General features: G+C 34.4%; 2 protein-coding genes across 2 annotated transcripts in view; both read left to right on the forward strand.

Annotated features, from left to right (window-relative positions):
• The first annotated feature begins 1529 nt into the window (after positions 1 to 1529).
• Positions 1530 to 2399, forward strand: LOC140436742 (zinc finger BED domain-containing protein 5-like). The gene has a single exon (XM_072525810.1). The coding sequence runs from the start codon at positions 1530 to 1532 to the stop codon at positions 2397 to 2399; it is 870 nt and encodes a 289-aa protein (XP_072381911.1).
• A 13673-nt stretch (positions 2400 to 16072) lies between these two features.
• The window catches only part of LOC140436750 (myeloperoxidase-like), a 37346-nt gene continuing 34817 nt past the window's right edge, over positions 16073 to 18601 (forward strand). The window contains exon 1 of the mRNA XM_072525822.1: positions 16073 to 16203. Coding sequence (XP_072381923.1) covers positions 16199 to 16203 — 5 coding nt within the window. The 5' untranslated portion in view covers positions 16073 to 16198. The remainder of the gene's footprint in view (positions 16204 to 18601) is intronic.

Raw genomic sequence — 18601 nt, forward strand, 5'->3', positions numbered from 1 at the left:
GTTTTTATTATTATTAAGGAATAAAACAAACTACTTAACTCAACAATATATTAATGCAAGAATTGTAACTAAATTAAAAGATAACTGGGCACTATCAGAGGCAGCAAAACATTTTAACACAAGCAGAACCAAAGTTTTTTCATTAATAAGAAATGGAGGAAACAAGGAACTCTCGAAAGAAAGCGAGGGTCTGGAAGACCAAAACTATAATAAATTTAGGTATGTAAAAATAAAATTAATATTTTATAATATCTCCATCAGCATTGATAACAGCTTGTAGTCTTTGGTCCATCTGTGTGAAAGGAACTATGAAATTGTCTTCTTCAGAGAGCTCTTCCCAAATCTGTTGCATACCGTGCCACAGCTCTTCAGCATTTTGAGGTATAAAATTATGCCGATACAACCGTTTTATAATAACCCCCCACACATTTTCGATTGGGTTTAAATCTGGACTGTAGCTGGGCCATGGTAAGGTTTCGATGTTGTTATTCTGAAGTCACTGGTTTATTATATTTGCAGTGTGAACAGGACAAGTATCTTGTTGGAGGATTAAATTATTTTCTGGATACAACTGTTCTACACTGGGAAACATGATGTTTTCTAGCCATCAATACGCCATACCACTCCCATTCCTCTAGATTAGTGGTTCCCAACTGGTGGTCCGCGGATCCCTGGATATCCGCGAGGTATGGCTGAGGGGCCCGCAAGATATAAAAATAAATATGTGAAGAGCCAGGGAGAAAAACGATATAAGTCCATTTTGCAAATTTTTTTAGGAGAGCGAAAACAAAGTTTTTCCCTAAATCTTTAAAATTAATAACATATATCGCGCAAACTTAAAGTTATATCAAATTTTAGATTGACTATAATTTTGTTTATATACCTAAAAAAAATATTTTCGTGTAAGACAGTTCGGCCTACCCTCTTCACCACCACTGGCACTGGAACTAGATGGGACCCTACTTAGGCTTTATGCCGTTAAAATGCGCCGCTGTCTCAAGGTTGCCAGGTCTGGTGAAAATTCACCAGATTTGGTGATTTTGTAACCCATTTGGTGATATGGTGAAAATTTTTTTAAAAAGCTTAATATCTGGTGATTTTTTGTCGGCGTCTCTTAAACCTAATTCGACCAAGATCAATGCTGCAAAAATTCTGATTACTTGGAAATGAGTTTCACGTTCACTGGCCCTGAGCAGCAGCCTAAACCTCAATGTGTAATTTGCTACAAAAGCCTTTAGAATGAGTGTATGAAGTCAGCAAAACTCCGCCGGCATCTTGAGACAAAACATCCAGAGTACAAGAGTAAGTCATTCAGTTTTTTTAAAAACAAACTAGTAGAGCTTAAAAGATCTCGTAAAAACATAACTAAACATTATGTCGCTAAATGTGGAAAAAACCATACAATTTCTGAAGAACTTATACTACCATCAGCAATAATTCTATGCAAGAGAATGTTGGGTGATGCGGCTGTTAAGATAATAAGTACTATTCTGCTCTCTAACAACACTATCCAAAGACGAATTTCAAATATGGCCAATACCATTGAAGACACATTGCTGGTCAGACTTAGCATGAGCGACATGTTTGCTCTTCAATTGGACGAAAGAACCGACATATCAAAAAAAGCAATAATGTTGTGTTTTGTTCGATTTTTGTGGGAGGACCAGATATTGGAAGATTTTCTTTTTTCATGCGAACTACTTCACACAACAGCAGCAGATATTTTTACTGCATTAAATGATTTTTTCAACAAACATGACGTCACATGGACAAAATGTGTGGGCTTGTCTACGGATGGAGCAAAATCAATGGCTGACCACAAAGCAGGACTTCAAGCTCGTGTAAAAGCAGTATCTCCTGAGGTGAAATGGACACACTGTTGTATACATTGTGAAACCTTGGTAGCCAAAACATTGCCTGAACCTTTGCAGAAGATACTTAACGAAGTAGTTCAAATCGTTAACTACATTAAAACTCGACCTCTGCAATCCAGATTATTTTCTTTGTTGTGCAAAGAGATTGACAGTGAGCATGAACACCTTCTTATTCATACAGAAGTAAGGTGGCTCTCTCGAGGGAGGATATTAACAAGATTTTTTAAACCTAGAGATGAAGTTCGTGTTGAAATGAAGGACATTTTTAATGGCGAGAAAATAGCAGACTTCTGGGCAACAGCACGCAAGGATTATAAAGAACTTAGAGACAAGGCTATGAAAAAAATCCTTCCGTTTGCAACAACCTATAGGTGTGAGCAAGCATTTTCTTCCACGTGCTTCATGAAATACAAATACAGGAATCGGCTTGACAGGCGGTCGGATTTCAGAGTGAAAGTTTCAAGTTTGGAACCTAACATTACAGAAATAATGGATTCTAAGGTTAAATTCAACGTATATCATTAATTGAGGAGTGAAAATTAAAACTAATAATGTACTTGTGTAGGTACTCTGTATTTTCACAAATAAATCCTAAATAGCATTAGTTTGATTTATGTTTTCACATATTTTGGCTCTTTTCAGGTAACTTTAGGTTTGTTTAGGTCTTTAGGAAATAGTGGGGGTCCTCGTCATTGTAGTACCTTGATGAAGGGGTCCTTGGAAAAAATTAGTTGGGAACCCCTGCTCTAGATGAAATCCATCCTCATACATTGGCGCTAAAATGACCAACTGCTCGATATCTATCAGCTGCTCGAATCTATTATTATCTGGTCTATACAGTCCAATATTACCCTGTCCCAAAAATCTTAATTTTGTTGCTGATGGTTTAAAGCAAATATAAGTCTTGATCGTTTCTGTTGTGGTGTAAGAGATTGATTTTTTGCTGCAGTTTGGTACCAAAGACGTGATGCTTCAATTCTGCGCCAAGTTGTTGTCTTTGTTCCCGGAAACTGTGACATAATTCTTGCAGTTTTCGCATCTTCAAAAGGATTATCTTCTAATCTCTCCAAAAGCCTAGGACTTTCAGAACCTTGCTTTCTTTCGAGATTTTTTTGTTCTCTCTATCTTTTATTAATATTAAAAACTGTTGTGGTGCTTACTTTAAAATGGTTCGCTACGGCAAATAGTGACCAACCATCTTCTAATTTCGTTACAACTCTTGCTTTTAGTTCTTTGTTAGCATGTGGAGCCATTTTTTGAGGTTGAACAGAATATGTGATAAATTTTAAGATTTGGCAGTGATAGTGACAATATGTAAATAATAAGTATTTATCCTTCAAAATACACTGCTCAATTTTCTACAAAATATGCTTTAAGACTCGTATCGGTTTTTTTAGGAACCAGCTGTACAAAGGTTTTATACAAAATATATAATAACACTTGCAGCACATAATACACAAACATATAATCTACGTAAACACACATTACACAAATAATTAATATAAAAAACATACAAAACTGTCAGAATTTGATATTCTGGGGGTAAAAACACCACCCTCAAATGTTTTCAACCATACCAATTATCTACAAAATCGAGTCCAAGTACAGTAAAACCTCCGTTAACCGAAATAATTGGGGGAAAGGCTGTTTCGGATAACAAGAATTTCCGTTAAAAAAAAAACATTGTTTTTATAGTATTCTTGGTCAAAGTATTGGTGTTAAAAAATACTATGAGGTGATTTCATAGTGTTTTCTAATAAGTAGATACAGAATAAAGTAATAAAATCACGGAAAATAAACAAGTTTAACATTCTTTTTTAAAGAAATCTTCTATTTTCTTTTGCGTTTTCGTTTGACAACGATGTTTAGCAGTTATATCTCTCCATCGGTCATTTGCAGAACGTCATGAATTTGAATCATTCGACTATTCGACGAAACGTAAAGCAATCTGAAAAGGACAAAACTTTAGCAATGACAACAAAAATTAAGAACCTTGTCGTGTCCCTAACTCATTAGTCCTACTGTATAAAATTCTTATCTCTAAGGCATTGAAAATTTCGTCGGCGGTCTCGTGCTGCCTGTTGTCTGTTGGGTCGTCATCTTCGGCGTCTGATACGCTCAGGTTATCTGGATGAAGAACCATATATTTACTTTCTGAGTAATCGGCTGCTAACGACTCACGCATTTCTTCTTGTTTAATTTCGTCACATCCCGGCAAATTTTTTTTTAAAGTTTAATTTCTTCTGTCGTTCCTTTACCATTTTCTTCTTCGGGATCGTCAATCAAAATCCCATCAAAAAGTTTGTTCCAGCATTTGAAGATTTGATCTTGGTCCACAACTCAGCACACCAATAAACAACATGTTTCATTGTTAAAGATTTGAGAATTTCCTGTAATAACAGATGTCTTAAGAATGCTCCTCTATAATGTCTCTTGAATGTCTCTATTACTCCCTCATCTAACGGCTGAATTAAGCTCTTGACATTCGGTGGCAAAAATCTGACAATTGTCACCATTTTGTAGATTTTGAGGGTGAGTTGGCGTATTGCCAACAAGCAACAATGCTTTGATGGGAAGGTTTTTTGATTTTAAAAAGGATTTTACACTTGGGACGAATTCATTTTCGAACCATTCTGAAAATAAAGTGGTCGACATCCATCAGCTTTTTTGGCTTCTTTAAAATGATTTGATGTGGAAATGGCTTGATTTCCCAACACACATAGGCATCAATCGGTGAGTGAAATTAATGGAATTGTTTACGTTTTGCGATAAAAATTTACTTTTTATTGACGAAATTATTGAAACTGTCAGCCGTTTCGGTTAAACGATGTTTCTTTTAAAAGGTTTCGGTTAAGGGATGTTTTACTGTAATTCAAACATCAATTTTGAAGAACATACAACTGACAACAACTTATTAGTTATACATTTTTGCAGAATTTTTTAAAATAATCTTTTTTTGAAAACGATTTCCGGAGTGGAAATTGAAACGTCAAACATGAGTAGTTGAAAATGTAATTTTCGTTACAATCAATTTATTGTAGTTAATCCCATATAAACATAATATTTAATATGTACAACGGAGTAACAACCAGGATAATACAAGTAATTTTAATGTTTATTTGAACATGGGACTACATACCACTACAAATAAAATGATATCTTTGAACGGTGAAATGATAGTAAAAAGTAGGTAACAGTTTTAAGTCCCTAGTATCGGTATTATGGAGTTATGCGGAAATAGATGAAGATCCACGCTGTAGAATTGGGGTGGAATGGATGAAGTGGAAAGAAGCGAGTGGTGTGTTGTACGACAGAAAGATTCCAATGAAACCGAAAGGAAAATTCTATAAGACTGTCAAGATAAACTATATTGTACAGAACTAAATGTTGGGCATTTAAAATAACGGGAAACAACGAATGAATGCCAAGAGGATGTGTATACAATGCACCAATTGATGCCAAAATGGGAGAGCATAGGTTAAGATAATTTAAGCATGATCAATGTCATGCTAATCACCTAATCACCAAAGAATCGCTGATCTGCTAGTTTCTAGAAGAAGTAAGAGGGAAAGACCATAGAAGCTTATAGGAAAATGTCTTGTTCTTCTTCTTCTTCTTCGTCTTTATAAGCAATTCTGCTTATTTATTGACGGCAGCTTTCTTCGACTACTTCACTTTCTGCGATAAATAATATGTTTCTGCTTCTTTCTGTTATTCTTTTTTGGGATAGATATCTTGTGGAGTCATCCTGTAAGCTGTAAGCTTAGGGGGAAATGTATTTAGAGAAACTAACCGCGCATTAGGATAGAAGCAAAGAGAATGATGATGGATTAGGTTTTATAGTGGTTTACATACCAGTGGGAACAAATTGATTGGTCAATAAATTACTTTTTGTGGAGATTTTTTGGCTTAGATAGTTATATGCAAATTGAAGTTTAACAGACATTTTTTAGGCAGATTATCATGTTAAGAAGTAGTATTCTAAGGGATCCAACGCCTTTTTAAAACTGTCGATAATATAGTTCCATTTATTTCCTAAACATTTGATTTAAATCTGTATATTATTTGCTATAGGATTGTTAAATTTATGTAAATAAGTCACACAAACAGTACATTGCCTTTTTCATTAACAAAATCCAATTTATTTCATAGATTCGTTGTTATAAAAAAGCCATCAGTATCTATAAATCATTTAATATAGCGATTGAAACATCCTGTATGTAATTAAGTTCATACTTGCTCTTAAAATCCAAACACACAAGTGAAACATAATTATACCAATCTTCTTATAGACATTAGGAGCAATAAAATGAACAAGTTATACAGGGGAAATATAACTGTCTTGATATACGAGGGAATTGCTTTATTAATATATTTTGCGCATATCTTCTTTACATAATGTCAACGAAAATAAGAATGATTAATACTATAGTTTTATCTGTGAAACTACAGTGGATATCACCAAATTTCTTGATATGTTGAATTTTGTACATTTTTAATGCAAATATTTCCAATTTTGTACATATGTTTATAAATTTTATTATGCTAATTTTCAAAGTAATAATATTTCTATATAAAAAATCGTGTGTTCAATACTTCTTCTTCTTTAGGTGCCGTATCCGTATTCAGACGTTGGCCATCATCATGTTTACAATTTCCTGAAACCGTTTTCTATCTTCTGCTACACGAAATAGTTCTTTTACTGTGTTACCACACCATTTTGTCTGACCAATCTATCTCTTTCCTTCCACTTTTCCTTTTGTTATAAGGCGAAGTAAATGATATTTGGGTCCTCCAATTATATGGCGGAAGTATTCTGTTTTTCTTCTCTTTATGATGTTTCTGAGCAATCGTTCTTAATTCATCATTTTAAGAATATCTTCATTGGAAGTGTGCGAAACCCAGGATATTTTTAGGATCCGTCGATAGCACCACAATTCGAATGCTTCTAATTTGTTAAGCATTGTGGTTTTTAATGTACATGTCTTCTTCTTCTCATGGCGCCGTCTCCTTTCGAAGGTTGGCAATCCAAATGGCAATTGTACCGACAGGTTTTTGTTATATAAAACTGGTTTCTAGGTCATAAAAACCTTACGTGATATTTTGATTCTGGTTATTATCTCTTCATCAGAGTCACAATTTACATTTAACCAGCTGCCGAGGTATTTCAAATGGTTCGCGCCTTCTATCTTCTCTAAATTAAGAAAAAGCAAACCTTGATCTATATTAATCTTTCCGACCTCTATCTTCTTTGTCTTAGAAATGTTAAGTTTGAGGCCTCTCCGGTAACTTGCTTCACTGACTAGATTTACTACTGTTTGGAGATCTTGTAAATTTTCTGCAAGAGCAGCTGTATCGTCAGCGTATATGATGTTGTTCGCCTAGTCTTACTACCTCTTGTCTATCATCCAAAGCCTCCCTAAAGATTGCTTCAGAGTACAGATTAAAAAGACTGGGTGACAAAACACTACCCTGTTGTACTTCACGTTTGATGGGTAATTTTTTAGTACGACTAAATACGACCAATTTAGATAGAGGCTGCTTGATTGTAATATGTGTTTCATATAAAGCAACAAATTTCCAATGTTCTTTTTATTTTATTAATTAAAAATATATAATTATTGGTATTTTAATGGGAGGTAGTCGAAATAAAGCTCTATCACTTTTTATCACATTATCGCCTTAGGTACAGTTCGCAGACTCTAAATGTACCAGTGAGGAATGATCTATATGTGTAGTAACATAGTCGCTTATAGGGGTGCATCTACCAGGGCATAATCTGCACTTCATTAGGTGTATCATGCTCCGAACTTTACCAAATTCACATAGTGTCTTGTGTTTCATCCTACTCCACCCTATTTTATTTGTATTGACAAGGGCAACACTTGGTCTTATTCTATTTAGTGACTTCTATATTTTTCCAGTGGAGGCGTATGACACCAGGATTAAGACTAGGCTATTCGTATAATGGTGCTCCATATATTCCTCGAGCTCGTGTTTGAAGTTGTTGATTTGTTTTGAGGTCTTTAATCATCCTTTTTTAGTGGCGAAGGGCTCTATAGTGGCGAAAAAAAAGTGTAATTGCTCTGAAAAGTCTGACCAGTTTATTTTCATGAAGTTGCATCTTCTTGGGAGGGCAATATAAGCAATTTTTAAGGATGCCTTTACTTTTCATTGATTGATGTTAAGATTTTAGAGACTGCTGCTGGCAAAGCAAAGGTCATGATTGTATCCTGGCTTTCAGGTGTTACTTTGGAGAGAATATTTCAACTATAGGTCATATATAATGGTAATATTGTGCATTTCTGCCCATTCCTTGAGCAGTCGGTAGTTGTTGTCTGTTTCCCTGTATACCCACTCGATGCTGTGGCTATTGAAGTTACCAAGAATGAATAGATTTGGATGTGATCCAAAGTGACTTCTTGGGATGAAGATGAACGGTGCTGATAGTAGGTTATATACGGAAGTTACGAAATATTCATAATACTCATCTGTAAGCAGTTCTATGCCAGCATCATTTGTTGAATGGGATGTCCAGGTTTTTTACTTAACAATAATCTGCCAGTATTTCTTGTTTGCTCTTACTGCTTTTATCAATGTTTATAGATGCCATTGTCAGTGTTGGCTCTAAATTTTGCATTGGTAGCATGTGGAAGGATTATTTATTTTGACCTCTGCTGGGAATTTGTCCAGTATACACCAAAGAAATTTCAAACATCAAAAAGGAAAGAGGCTCTAAACATGAACGATACAAGGTAGAAAGACTTAAAGAAACAAACAAAAATAAAGAGTATAAAGAAAAGATAAACAACAAACTAGAAAACAGAATAACACATGAAAACCTAAATAAAGAGTGGGAAGAATGCAGAGACATCATAAAAGAGGCAGCTAAAGAAGTACTAGGCATAAAAGGTAGAGAAAGAAAAACAAGAACGAATGACTGGTTTGACGAAGAATGTCAGATCATCACAGACAAAAAAAACAGAGCATATTTACTGATGCAACAGGGGCACAGAACCCGACAAGCAGAGGAAGAATACAAACGACTACGCAAAGAAGAAAAGAAAACTCGCCGAAGAAAAAAGAGAGAATATATGAACAAAGAACTTCAAGAACTACAAGAACTAAGTAAATCAACAGAGACAAGAAAATTTTATCAGAGACTAAACAAAAGCAGAAAAGACTTCAAACCGAGAACAACGATGTGTAGAGATAAGGAAGGTAATATATTGACAGAACAGCAAGAGATACTAAGTAGATGGACAGAACATTTTACGTAAAAGTTTGAAGGAGATCGGAGAGAGACGACCCCTGACATACCATTAGACCAAGCAGACAACAGAGAAAAGACTCCACCAACAATAGCCGAGATTAGAGCAGCAGTAGAAAAATTAAAGAACAATAAAGCACCGGGATCGGATCAAATAGCATCGGAGTTACTAAAGGAAGGAGGAGACGCACTACAAAAAACAATACATGAATTGATAACAAAGATATGGTCGAATAAACAGCTACCAACGGAGTGGAATAGCGGTATTATTGTACCACTACATAAAAAAGGAAATCAGTTAGAATGTGGAAACTACCGTGGAATCACGCTGCTGAATGCAGCATACAAAATAATGTCCAATGTCATTTATGAAAGACTTAGACCACACGCTGAAAAAATAGTTGGCAAATACCAAAGTGGCTTCTGTAGACAGAAGTCAACAATAGACCAGATATTTGTTCTGCGACAGATCCTCGAAAAAACAAGTGAATATAACATCGACACCCATCATCTCTTCATAGACTTCGAAAGCGCATATGACAATATAAATCGAGAATTCTTAATAAAAGCAATGAAAGAATTTAATATACCAACACAACTAATAGAACTGATAAAAGAATCTCTAAAAGTAGAAAGTAGAATCCGGATACAAAATGAATTAACGGAAACAATAGATGTGAAAAAGGGACTACGCCAGGGAGACGCTCTATCATGCATCTTGTTCAACATCGTGCTCGAGAAAATACTGAGGGACACAACAGTCAATACACGAGGAACAATCATTAATAAAAGCGTGCAAATACTAGCATTTGCAGATGATGTTGACATAATCGCAAGATCAAGAAGAGAAATGATAGAGGCATACAACCAAATAGAACGAGCTGCACAAAATAGTGGTCTTAAAATCAATCAGACCAAAACAAAATATATGCAGGTAAGAAAAAACGCAGAAATAAGGCAGCCACAAAATATAACAATAGGAGAATACAACATAGAGGAGGTAAAAAACTTTATATACTTGGGATCCCTAGTCACGTCTGATAATAACGTTACGGAGGAAGTGAAGAGGAGAATATTTATTGCAAATAAATGTTACCATGGCTTAATTAGACACCTAAGATCAGATAACGTCGCAAGAAAGACAAAATGCCAAATATATAAAACCCTAATAAGACCGGTACTCACATATGGCTCAGAAACCTGGACACTTACTAAAAGAGAGGAAACGTTGTTAGCCACCTTCGAAAGAAAAATCTTGCGACACATATATAAGGGCACAAAAGAAAACGGAATATGGCGAAGACGATACAACTCTGAACTATACAAAATATACCAGGATCCGGATATTATAACATTCATCATAATAGGACGGCTGCGTTCGATAGGACATGTAGAAAGAATGGAAGAAGGCGAAATACCAAACAAAATATTCAAACAGATGCCAGTAGGAAAAATAACAAGAGGAAGACCGAAACTGAGATACTTAGAACAAATAGAAAATGATATAACAACCTTAAAAATAAAAAACTGGAGAAAAAAAGCACGAAACAGATCGGAATGGAGAAGAATCCTAGAATAGGCCAAGACCCAAAAAGGGTTGTCAAGCCAGTGATGATGATGATGACACCAAAGAAATGGAGCTATCGACACCAGTAGAATATGTGCATTAAAATAATTTTATTTTAATGGTTAATTAAAAATGTTCTGAAACTAAAAAGGGTAGTAGTTACAATCGTGTTTTTTTTTTAATTTTACATTACATTATTTGATGGCAGGCGTATGGATCGTAAATAACTGGCCGTTCGGCCTGTAATTTTTTGCAATGTAAGTTTGCACAATTTGATCGCAGGCTAGATTATAAGATAAGAAATTTGTTTTTTAGTTTTATATTTTAAACACATAAAAAATTAATAGTATTTATATTTCTTTTCAGATTTCCGTTGATAATAATTCAAAAACCAAAAATGCAGTATAAGAAGTGTTTAAAAAGTTGCTCCAAAATATCAAACGAAAACAAATTTTGCATAAACAAAACACAACAAAAATTATCGAGATTGTTTTAAAAGCTCGTTTTCACACTACGTCTTATTGTACGTTTTGTGGGTCATATAAAACGTACGACAAAATGTACGTTTTGTCCAGTGTATACACACTACGTTTTTCCTTCCGTTTTCTACCTCATTTCTAATTCAGAGTCTTGAGTTGTGTGAAGTTTGTTTAGTGATTTTTTTTATTATGGATGAAACACGGCTGCTTTCTTTTATTTTTTCAACCATAACGATACTATGACTGAGGAAAAAGGGGTTGAGGAGGGTAAAGACAAGATGGTCAGGACAATGTTCTTCTAAAAAGAAGCCAGTATTCCCACGTCTCGTTACCTCGAGACGGACACCTCAGCCTATTGTCAATTGCTAGAGTTGGTAACACCATACATATTGAAATAAGACACCTCATAAGAAAAGCCATTACACCCCATGAAAGACTCACAGCAACTCTCAGATATCTTACAACAGGACGCAGCGTCAAGGACTTAGAGTTCACAACAATAATATCCAAATCAGCGTTAAGCCAAATAATTCCTGAAACCTGTAATGCAATCTACTTGGTTTTAAAACAGAACTACTTAAAAACTTTTATACAATTCAATAAATTCCCCTAGAAAATCGTGGATGCATTGCCGCAAATCTGACATTATTAGGTTTTTTTAAAGGCAGCTTTACATCTAGGCTATGCAAGTCTCATGCTATGCAAGTTCGTCTTGCATGGCACATCTCTTGCCTAGCTTGACCTTTTTACATCAGAGATATTTCTGTGCAACTTTAGATCCCACTTTCATTGTTGCCAACAGAGAAAATATTTATCAATTTGAGGTTATTTTATTTTAAATAAATATAATTAAGTACTAAAATAAATAATATAATAAATAAATATACACTATTTATGGTTATTAAAAGGGTGAAGGATGTCAACCAAAGAAAAGAAAACATTGTTATTGTTGAATATTGCTGTTGTAGCAACAATCATGAAAAATAATAGAAAAAGAAAACCTAGAAAATGCTGGGTCAAACCTTGGTTGAATGCAGGACTGGGAAATTTGAAGTTACCCCAAGACACCCCCAAGAGTTCTTGGATGTTAGAGACCTTCAAAGTTTTAACAACTTTCTTCGAATGAACGAGTCCACTTTCCTTAAGCTCCTGGAAAAAATTAATCCCTTAATTCAGAAAAGAGATACCAATTTTCGCCAGTGCATTCTATCAAGGACAAAATTAATTATAACTTTAAGGTATCTGGCAACTGGTGAAACGTTTCGATCTCTAATGTACAATTTTAGAGTATCAGAATCAGCTATATCTCAATTTATTCCCATTGTGTGTAGGGCAATTTATGATATACGCTAAAGATAGAGATAAGGTTATGTTTTATTCTGTAATCTATTATAAATTGTTATGTTGGCAACATGAATTTTAACGATAAATTGCAAGAAAATAGCATGAAAAATAGAACATGTTCTAATTTTTCGTCTAGCACAGGAATTGCATAGAAATAGCCCGTGGGCATGCGCAGTTCCATGATCTGTCTTGCATGGCTCTTGCCTAGCATGAAAATAGCATAATGTAAAACTGTCTTAAGAAAAATGAAGCGAACTGCAGTGGAACTAGTCGTCAAATAAGTCAAGATCGGACGACTTGTCTGAACATGTATTTTCACGTAACGTTTTATCCTATCAGTTCTCGCAAAACTATACTTCTCCCATCATTTCTACGATCTGACCTTGGATTTCATTTCGATTCGACAAGACCTACGTTTTGCTGTTTACATGCCACGTTTTATTGTATAGGATTTGTCCTATCCAACAAAACGTACAATAAGACGTAGCGTGAAAACGGGCCTTAAGACATTTTATATATACAATGAATCACATAATGTAAAACGAAATTGCATATCGATAATAGATTTTTTGATATAGCCAATATTCCGCGTGCCAATTTTTGGACATTCCCTTGGAGTGATATATTAGTATGCACAGTGATATTTGGTTTTTTTTTTATAATTTAGATCCTTTTAAAGCTTTCTTTAATCAATAATTTTAATAGAAATAATTTGTATGACTGAACTCTAGAGTTCTCCACTGACATCTTTGAAGGCTATTTCAATTTTTTTATCTGTACATTTTTGGTAAATTCTTCTTTATTTATTTGAGCCTGTCATTCTGAAAATTATTATTTTGGGATAATATTTTAATCAGTATTTTGTGTCATACCTTATCGAATGCCTTTTCTAAATCTATCTAGCAAACATAAATGTTTTAATTCATGTCTACCCATATTTGTATTTATACGTTTAATAAAAATGATGCTTCTTTTGCTTTCACTCTGCTTCTGAAGCCAAATTGACTTCCAGTATATTGCCACTATTCTTTGGTAATTTTTAAATATCCTTTTATGAATTATTTAAAGATACACAGCGTTGGATAAGATATATGGTATTAAGACGCATTGAAATGGCCAAAAGCTCTTTCAATAAGATGAAAGCAGTATAATGCAACAGAAAACTGGGAATAGAAATTAGAGCTAGAGTATTGAGATGTTACTTAATTTATGTCCTATTGTATGGAATTGAAGCCTAGAGAATTACGGATGTAGCTGGAAAAATACTTGCAAGCTTTTATATGTTGGTTACCGAAGAATTTGGAACATATCATTTATCATTTAACCAGGATCTATCCACTGCTGGATATAGGTCTCCCTCAGTCTTTTCCATGTATTTCTGTTTTGTGCTGTTTGCATCCAATTTTTGTCGATCCGTTTTATGTCATCAGACCATCTTGTTGGTGGACGACCTCTACTTCGATGTGCTTCTTGTCTCGGTCTCCACTGTATTATTCGCTGTGTCCATCTGTTATCCGACATTATAGCTATGTGCCCGCCCAGTTCCACTTAAGAGTCATGGAATTGAAGACTAGAGAATTACGGATGTAGCTGGAAAAATACTTGCAAGCTTTTATATGTTGGTTACCAAAGAATGTGGAACATATCATTAACACGTAAGAAATACGGAAATCTTAAGAAAAATGAAAAAAGAAAAAGAAATACTTAACACTATACAGGAAAGAAAATGAGCTACTTTGGTTATATACTACAAAATGAAAAATATGAGTTGATGCGGTTGGTTATACAAAGAAAGGTGGAAGAGGAAGACGCCGCACGTTCTGGTTGAAAAATTTAAGGCAATAGAGTGGAAAAACAAAAATAGAACTCTTCAGAACTTCTGCAGACCATGGGCCATGATGATAGCCAATGTCCTTAAGGAATAAGGCACAGTAAGAAGAAAAATTGATATATGGCTTTCGTTGTTTCTGTTGTTCTCAAATTGTTGAAACTTATTGTCTTCGAACAATTTCTAGAATAATGTATTCTCGTTTTTTTCGTTTATATTTATGATTAGCTATCCATCGGTATTTTTAAGTATATCCATGTTTGTTTTGTTTTGGGAATATATGTAACTTTTTTTTATTTAAACAAATATACCCGCATCAACCACTAAGGGTTATTAGCGGGGAGACATACACAAACAGTAAGATACATATTTTTAGATAAAAGAAAACCACTTTTTTTTTTAGAATCTGGTATATAGTTTAGTCATTTTAAGATAACTTAATAAAGACAGTTTGACGTAAGTACACTTTTTAAATTGTCACTAAGGGCATACGCGATTCTTTCGTTCTGGTACACTGGACACTCGACAATTATATGTTTCACTGACCACCGAGTGTTGCTCTTGGTACACATCGGAGCAGCCTCTTGGTTGAAGATATGCTTGTGGGTAAGGAAAGTATGTCCTATTCGGAGTCGGTTGATGATGACTTGGTCTTTTCTATTACTTGGTAAGATGAGTTTGTTCCTACTTGACTTAGATAGTCTTTGAGTTTGTTGGCAGTGTGATCCCAAGTAGGTTGCCACGCTCTGTACATGTATGATTTGATATTTACTTTGTGATCAGTCCAAGGCATTTGATTTATGATAGTAATACTTTGGTCGGTTGTTGCATTGCTTGCTAGAGAGTCCACTTCCTCATTACCACTTATTCCCATATGGGAAGGTATCCAGATAAAGGAAATACCTTTTTGTTGAGTCTGTGGATAAGATAACTCTTCTTTGATCTTAAAAAGTATGGCGTGAGTTGTAAATAGTTGTTTTATTCCAAGTAATGCGCTCATTGAATCGGTGATGATAACAAATTTGCTTTCATTGATAGAACCACATTTTTTCATGGCCTGGTGAATTGCCGAAAGTTCTTCTGTATATATAATATATATGTAACTTTTATTTTATCTTTTATGTCCTTTTAAGCTCTCCTTTCAGCTGTGTTTCTTGGTATTCTTCAATTTTTTGTATTGCGCCTCGTGATAAATTACAGTCGCTAGTTTATCTCATATAATGAATTTAGACAATTAACACCGTATTTAAATACACGTTACTTTTTCTACATATAATAAATAAGTTAGCTCATACAATAAGAAAACTATAGTTCATGCTTAAAAAATTCTAATGTCAAGCGCCCGAGAGTGTTTTTAAAATTGTCTTTAGCCATTCTACTTATAGTTAATAATTATTTCAGTTCGGTTCAATTTTCATCGCAAACCGTTATAAAGCGAAAAAAAAACAAACGTTTAAATAATAAAAAATCGAAGTATGTATGTATTTTTCTTCAAAGGAGCAGTTTTTGCATATTTTCTTCTGATATTTATATTTCATCACATTTGAGTATTCCCCTCGTACTCTTGTATCGTTTTTGACTGAACTGGTGACCGCTTCCACAGTCATTTCGCAGTTTTTATAGATTCTGCGTGAGTATGTATCGCCAAAAAAAGTTGATGATGCCTTTGGGCGTCTTACTAATATTATATGTAACTGTTCTTATGTGGTAATAATTTTGAGATTCTCTTGAGATGAAACACTCCATCGTGTAGCTTTGGTATGTGATGTTGAATTGAACTTTTTGTGCATTATCAGTGTTAGTATAACTACTGTACTCTAATAGTTAAAGGCATTTATGATGTAAGTAATTAAGATTAATGTGTATAGTACATTATAGTAATGAATGGTGGTAGCTTAGTTTTAAGTAAAATTAAGATCTTATCGTAGATTTATTAGAACAAACAGGACTATATTTACCTTAAGTTTTATTTTATTAACCTTAGTTTTTTATTTGTTTCTATATTTGATCACTTTTTTAAAAATATTTCCCATATTTCCCTTTTTAACATACACATCTTCTTATCTACATCTTCCTTTTAAATATAAGATACATAAATTTAAGATTTCTTCACGTCAGAATTTAAGCTATTCATATTAGTATCTATTATGATTAGTTGAATGTTAATGTCAACCATATTTTTGTCTCGAATATACCCCTTTTTTATAAATTCATGAGTATGCCTCACACATTTTTTTCAACTTTTTGTCCAATCAATATACTCCACCAGCTAACCTACCAATTCACCAGCGTTGAATTCGCAGTGATAAGAGGTAGTACCAACATTTCTTGGCCGAGTTCGTTTTTTAACGACTTGTGAAAAATTCCGAAGGATTAGAATAAAAGCCTGTTTTTATAGCAATTCCGGAAAAGCAGCGGACAAAAAGATGCGACGAATAGATCTTCTTCTTCTTCTCCTTCTTACGGTGCTTATCCGTTCCGGATGTTGGCGATCAGCATAGCTATCCTCACTTTACTTGCAGCTATTTGGAGTCGTCCACTTGTAGACGTATTGAACCACTTCCTTAGGTTTTGAATCCAAGATATTATTTTTCTCCTTGGTCCTCTCTTTCCAAATACATTGCCTTGAAGAATGAGTTGTAATAAGCCACATCTGTGTACATTTGTCATAACATAGCCAAGGTATTCTAATTTGCGCTCTTTGATTGTGTTACTGAGCTTGCATTCCTTGCCCACTCTACGTAGCACCTCAATATTAATGCGCCTGTAACACCACATCTCGAAAGCCTCCAGCGTTTCTAAAGAAGCGTCAGAGAGCGTCCATGCCTCTACTCCGTATAATAGTGTAGAAAATACATAGCATCTGATGATAGAGATTTTAGTACTAAGTGGTAAATCGTGACTTCTGAAAAGAGACTTCATCTTTACTAACGCTGATCTTGCTTTCCCTATGCGTTGTTTTATTTCAGTAGAGTGGTTCCATTGACTGTTTATGTTAGTACCAAGATATGTGTAGCTGTTTATCCTGTCAATTGGCTGTTGGTTTACCAAAATATGTGTATTTATTATTTTGCGCTTACTAACTACCATGTACTTTGTTTTGTTCGTATTGAGATCCAGCTCATATTCTCGACTTATATACGAGTATGATATGCGCGACATTATTGCTTGTAAATCATCTAGGCTATCTGCAAAAACTACTGCGTCGTCAGCATATCTAATGTTGTTTAGACGCACTCCGTTAAGTGAGACGCCTTCCTATAGTTGTCTCAGTGCTTGCTCGAAGATACGCTCCGAGTACATGTTAAATAGCACTGGAGATAGAATGCATGTCTTGTCTCACACCTCTATCTATGGAGATTGTCTGTGTCAACTGGTTATCCCCTTTAATTTTGGCAGTTTGGTTGTAATAATAATTTTATAATTAAATATAATAAATTATATACACTGTGTGTCAGCCAAATGGAATAAATTAGCTAATAAATAAATGAGGGAGTATTCGAAAAAACGGTCGATAAGTATTTATAGTTGCGCATTTTTTTCCATAAAAACTTTTTATACGGGGTGTATCAGATAATGGTGGCCAATACGAACTTGCTTATTTTAATTAGAACACCCTGTATATTAATTAATTTTTAGATTCTTCAGATCATTTTAGACATTTTTTTAATACAATGTCCTATAACTATCTTTGACTGTTTCGGAAATATTAAGTAAAATGCAAAAATTCATATCTAGAAAAGAAAATTATTTGTTTGTAATATTATAACAAAAAACTGTTTACTTTGGTTTAAAACGCCAATGTTTTATTGTTCCATGATAGGAGTAGTTGACAGTGCTATAGTCGTTTAGTAAAATAGAGAAGCAATTCCACGAGCTGGGCCATGTTAGGAAGGTAAAAAAAGAAGCTGCCGATGCAATAAGTGACGATTCCAAATTGGCTGTTATGCTTGAATTTGAGGAACACCCACATTTTTGCAGAACAAAAGCAGCCCAGTACTCAATATTAGCTATTCACCGGTTATTCGAATATTACAAGAGAACAAAATGCATCCCTATATAATTATACACACTCGGGAGTTCATGGAACACGATTTTAACAGGAGAACGTATTTTTGTGAACAAATGATGGCAATGTTAGACAGCAATGTGATCCAATTAGAACATGTTTTTTTTTCTGATGAATGCACCTTTACAATACTCAATACCCTGAAAAGGTTAACGTGTGGGCAGGAATTA

Source organism: Diabrotica undecimpunctata, chromosome 1, assembly GCF_040954645.1.
Source record: "Diabrotica undecimpunctata isolate CICGRU chromosome 1, icDiaUnde3, whole genome shotgun sequence".
In the NCBI taxonomy this organism is placed as follows: domain Eukaryota; kingdom Metazoa; phylum Arthropoda; class Insecta; order Coleoptera; family Chrysomelidae; genus Diabrotica; species Diabrotica undecimpunctata.

Coding starts and splice junctions, on each gene's coding strand:
- LOC140436742 (XM_072525810.1), top strand. CDS start 1,530: ATGGCCAATACCATTGAAGACACATTGCTGGTCAGACTTAGCATGAGC.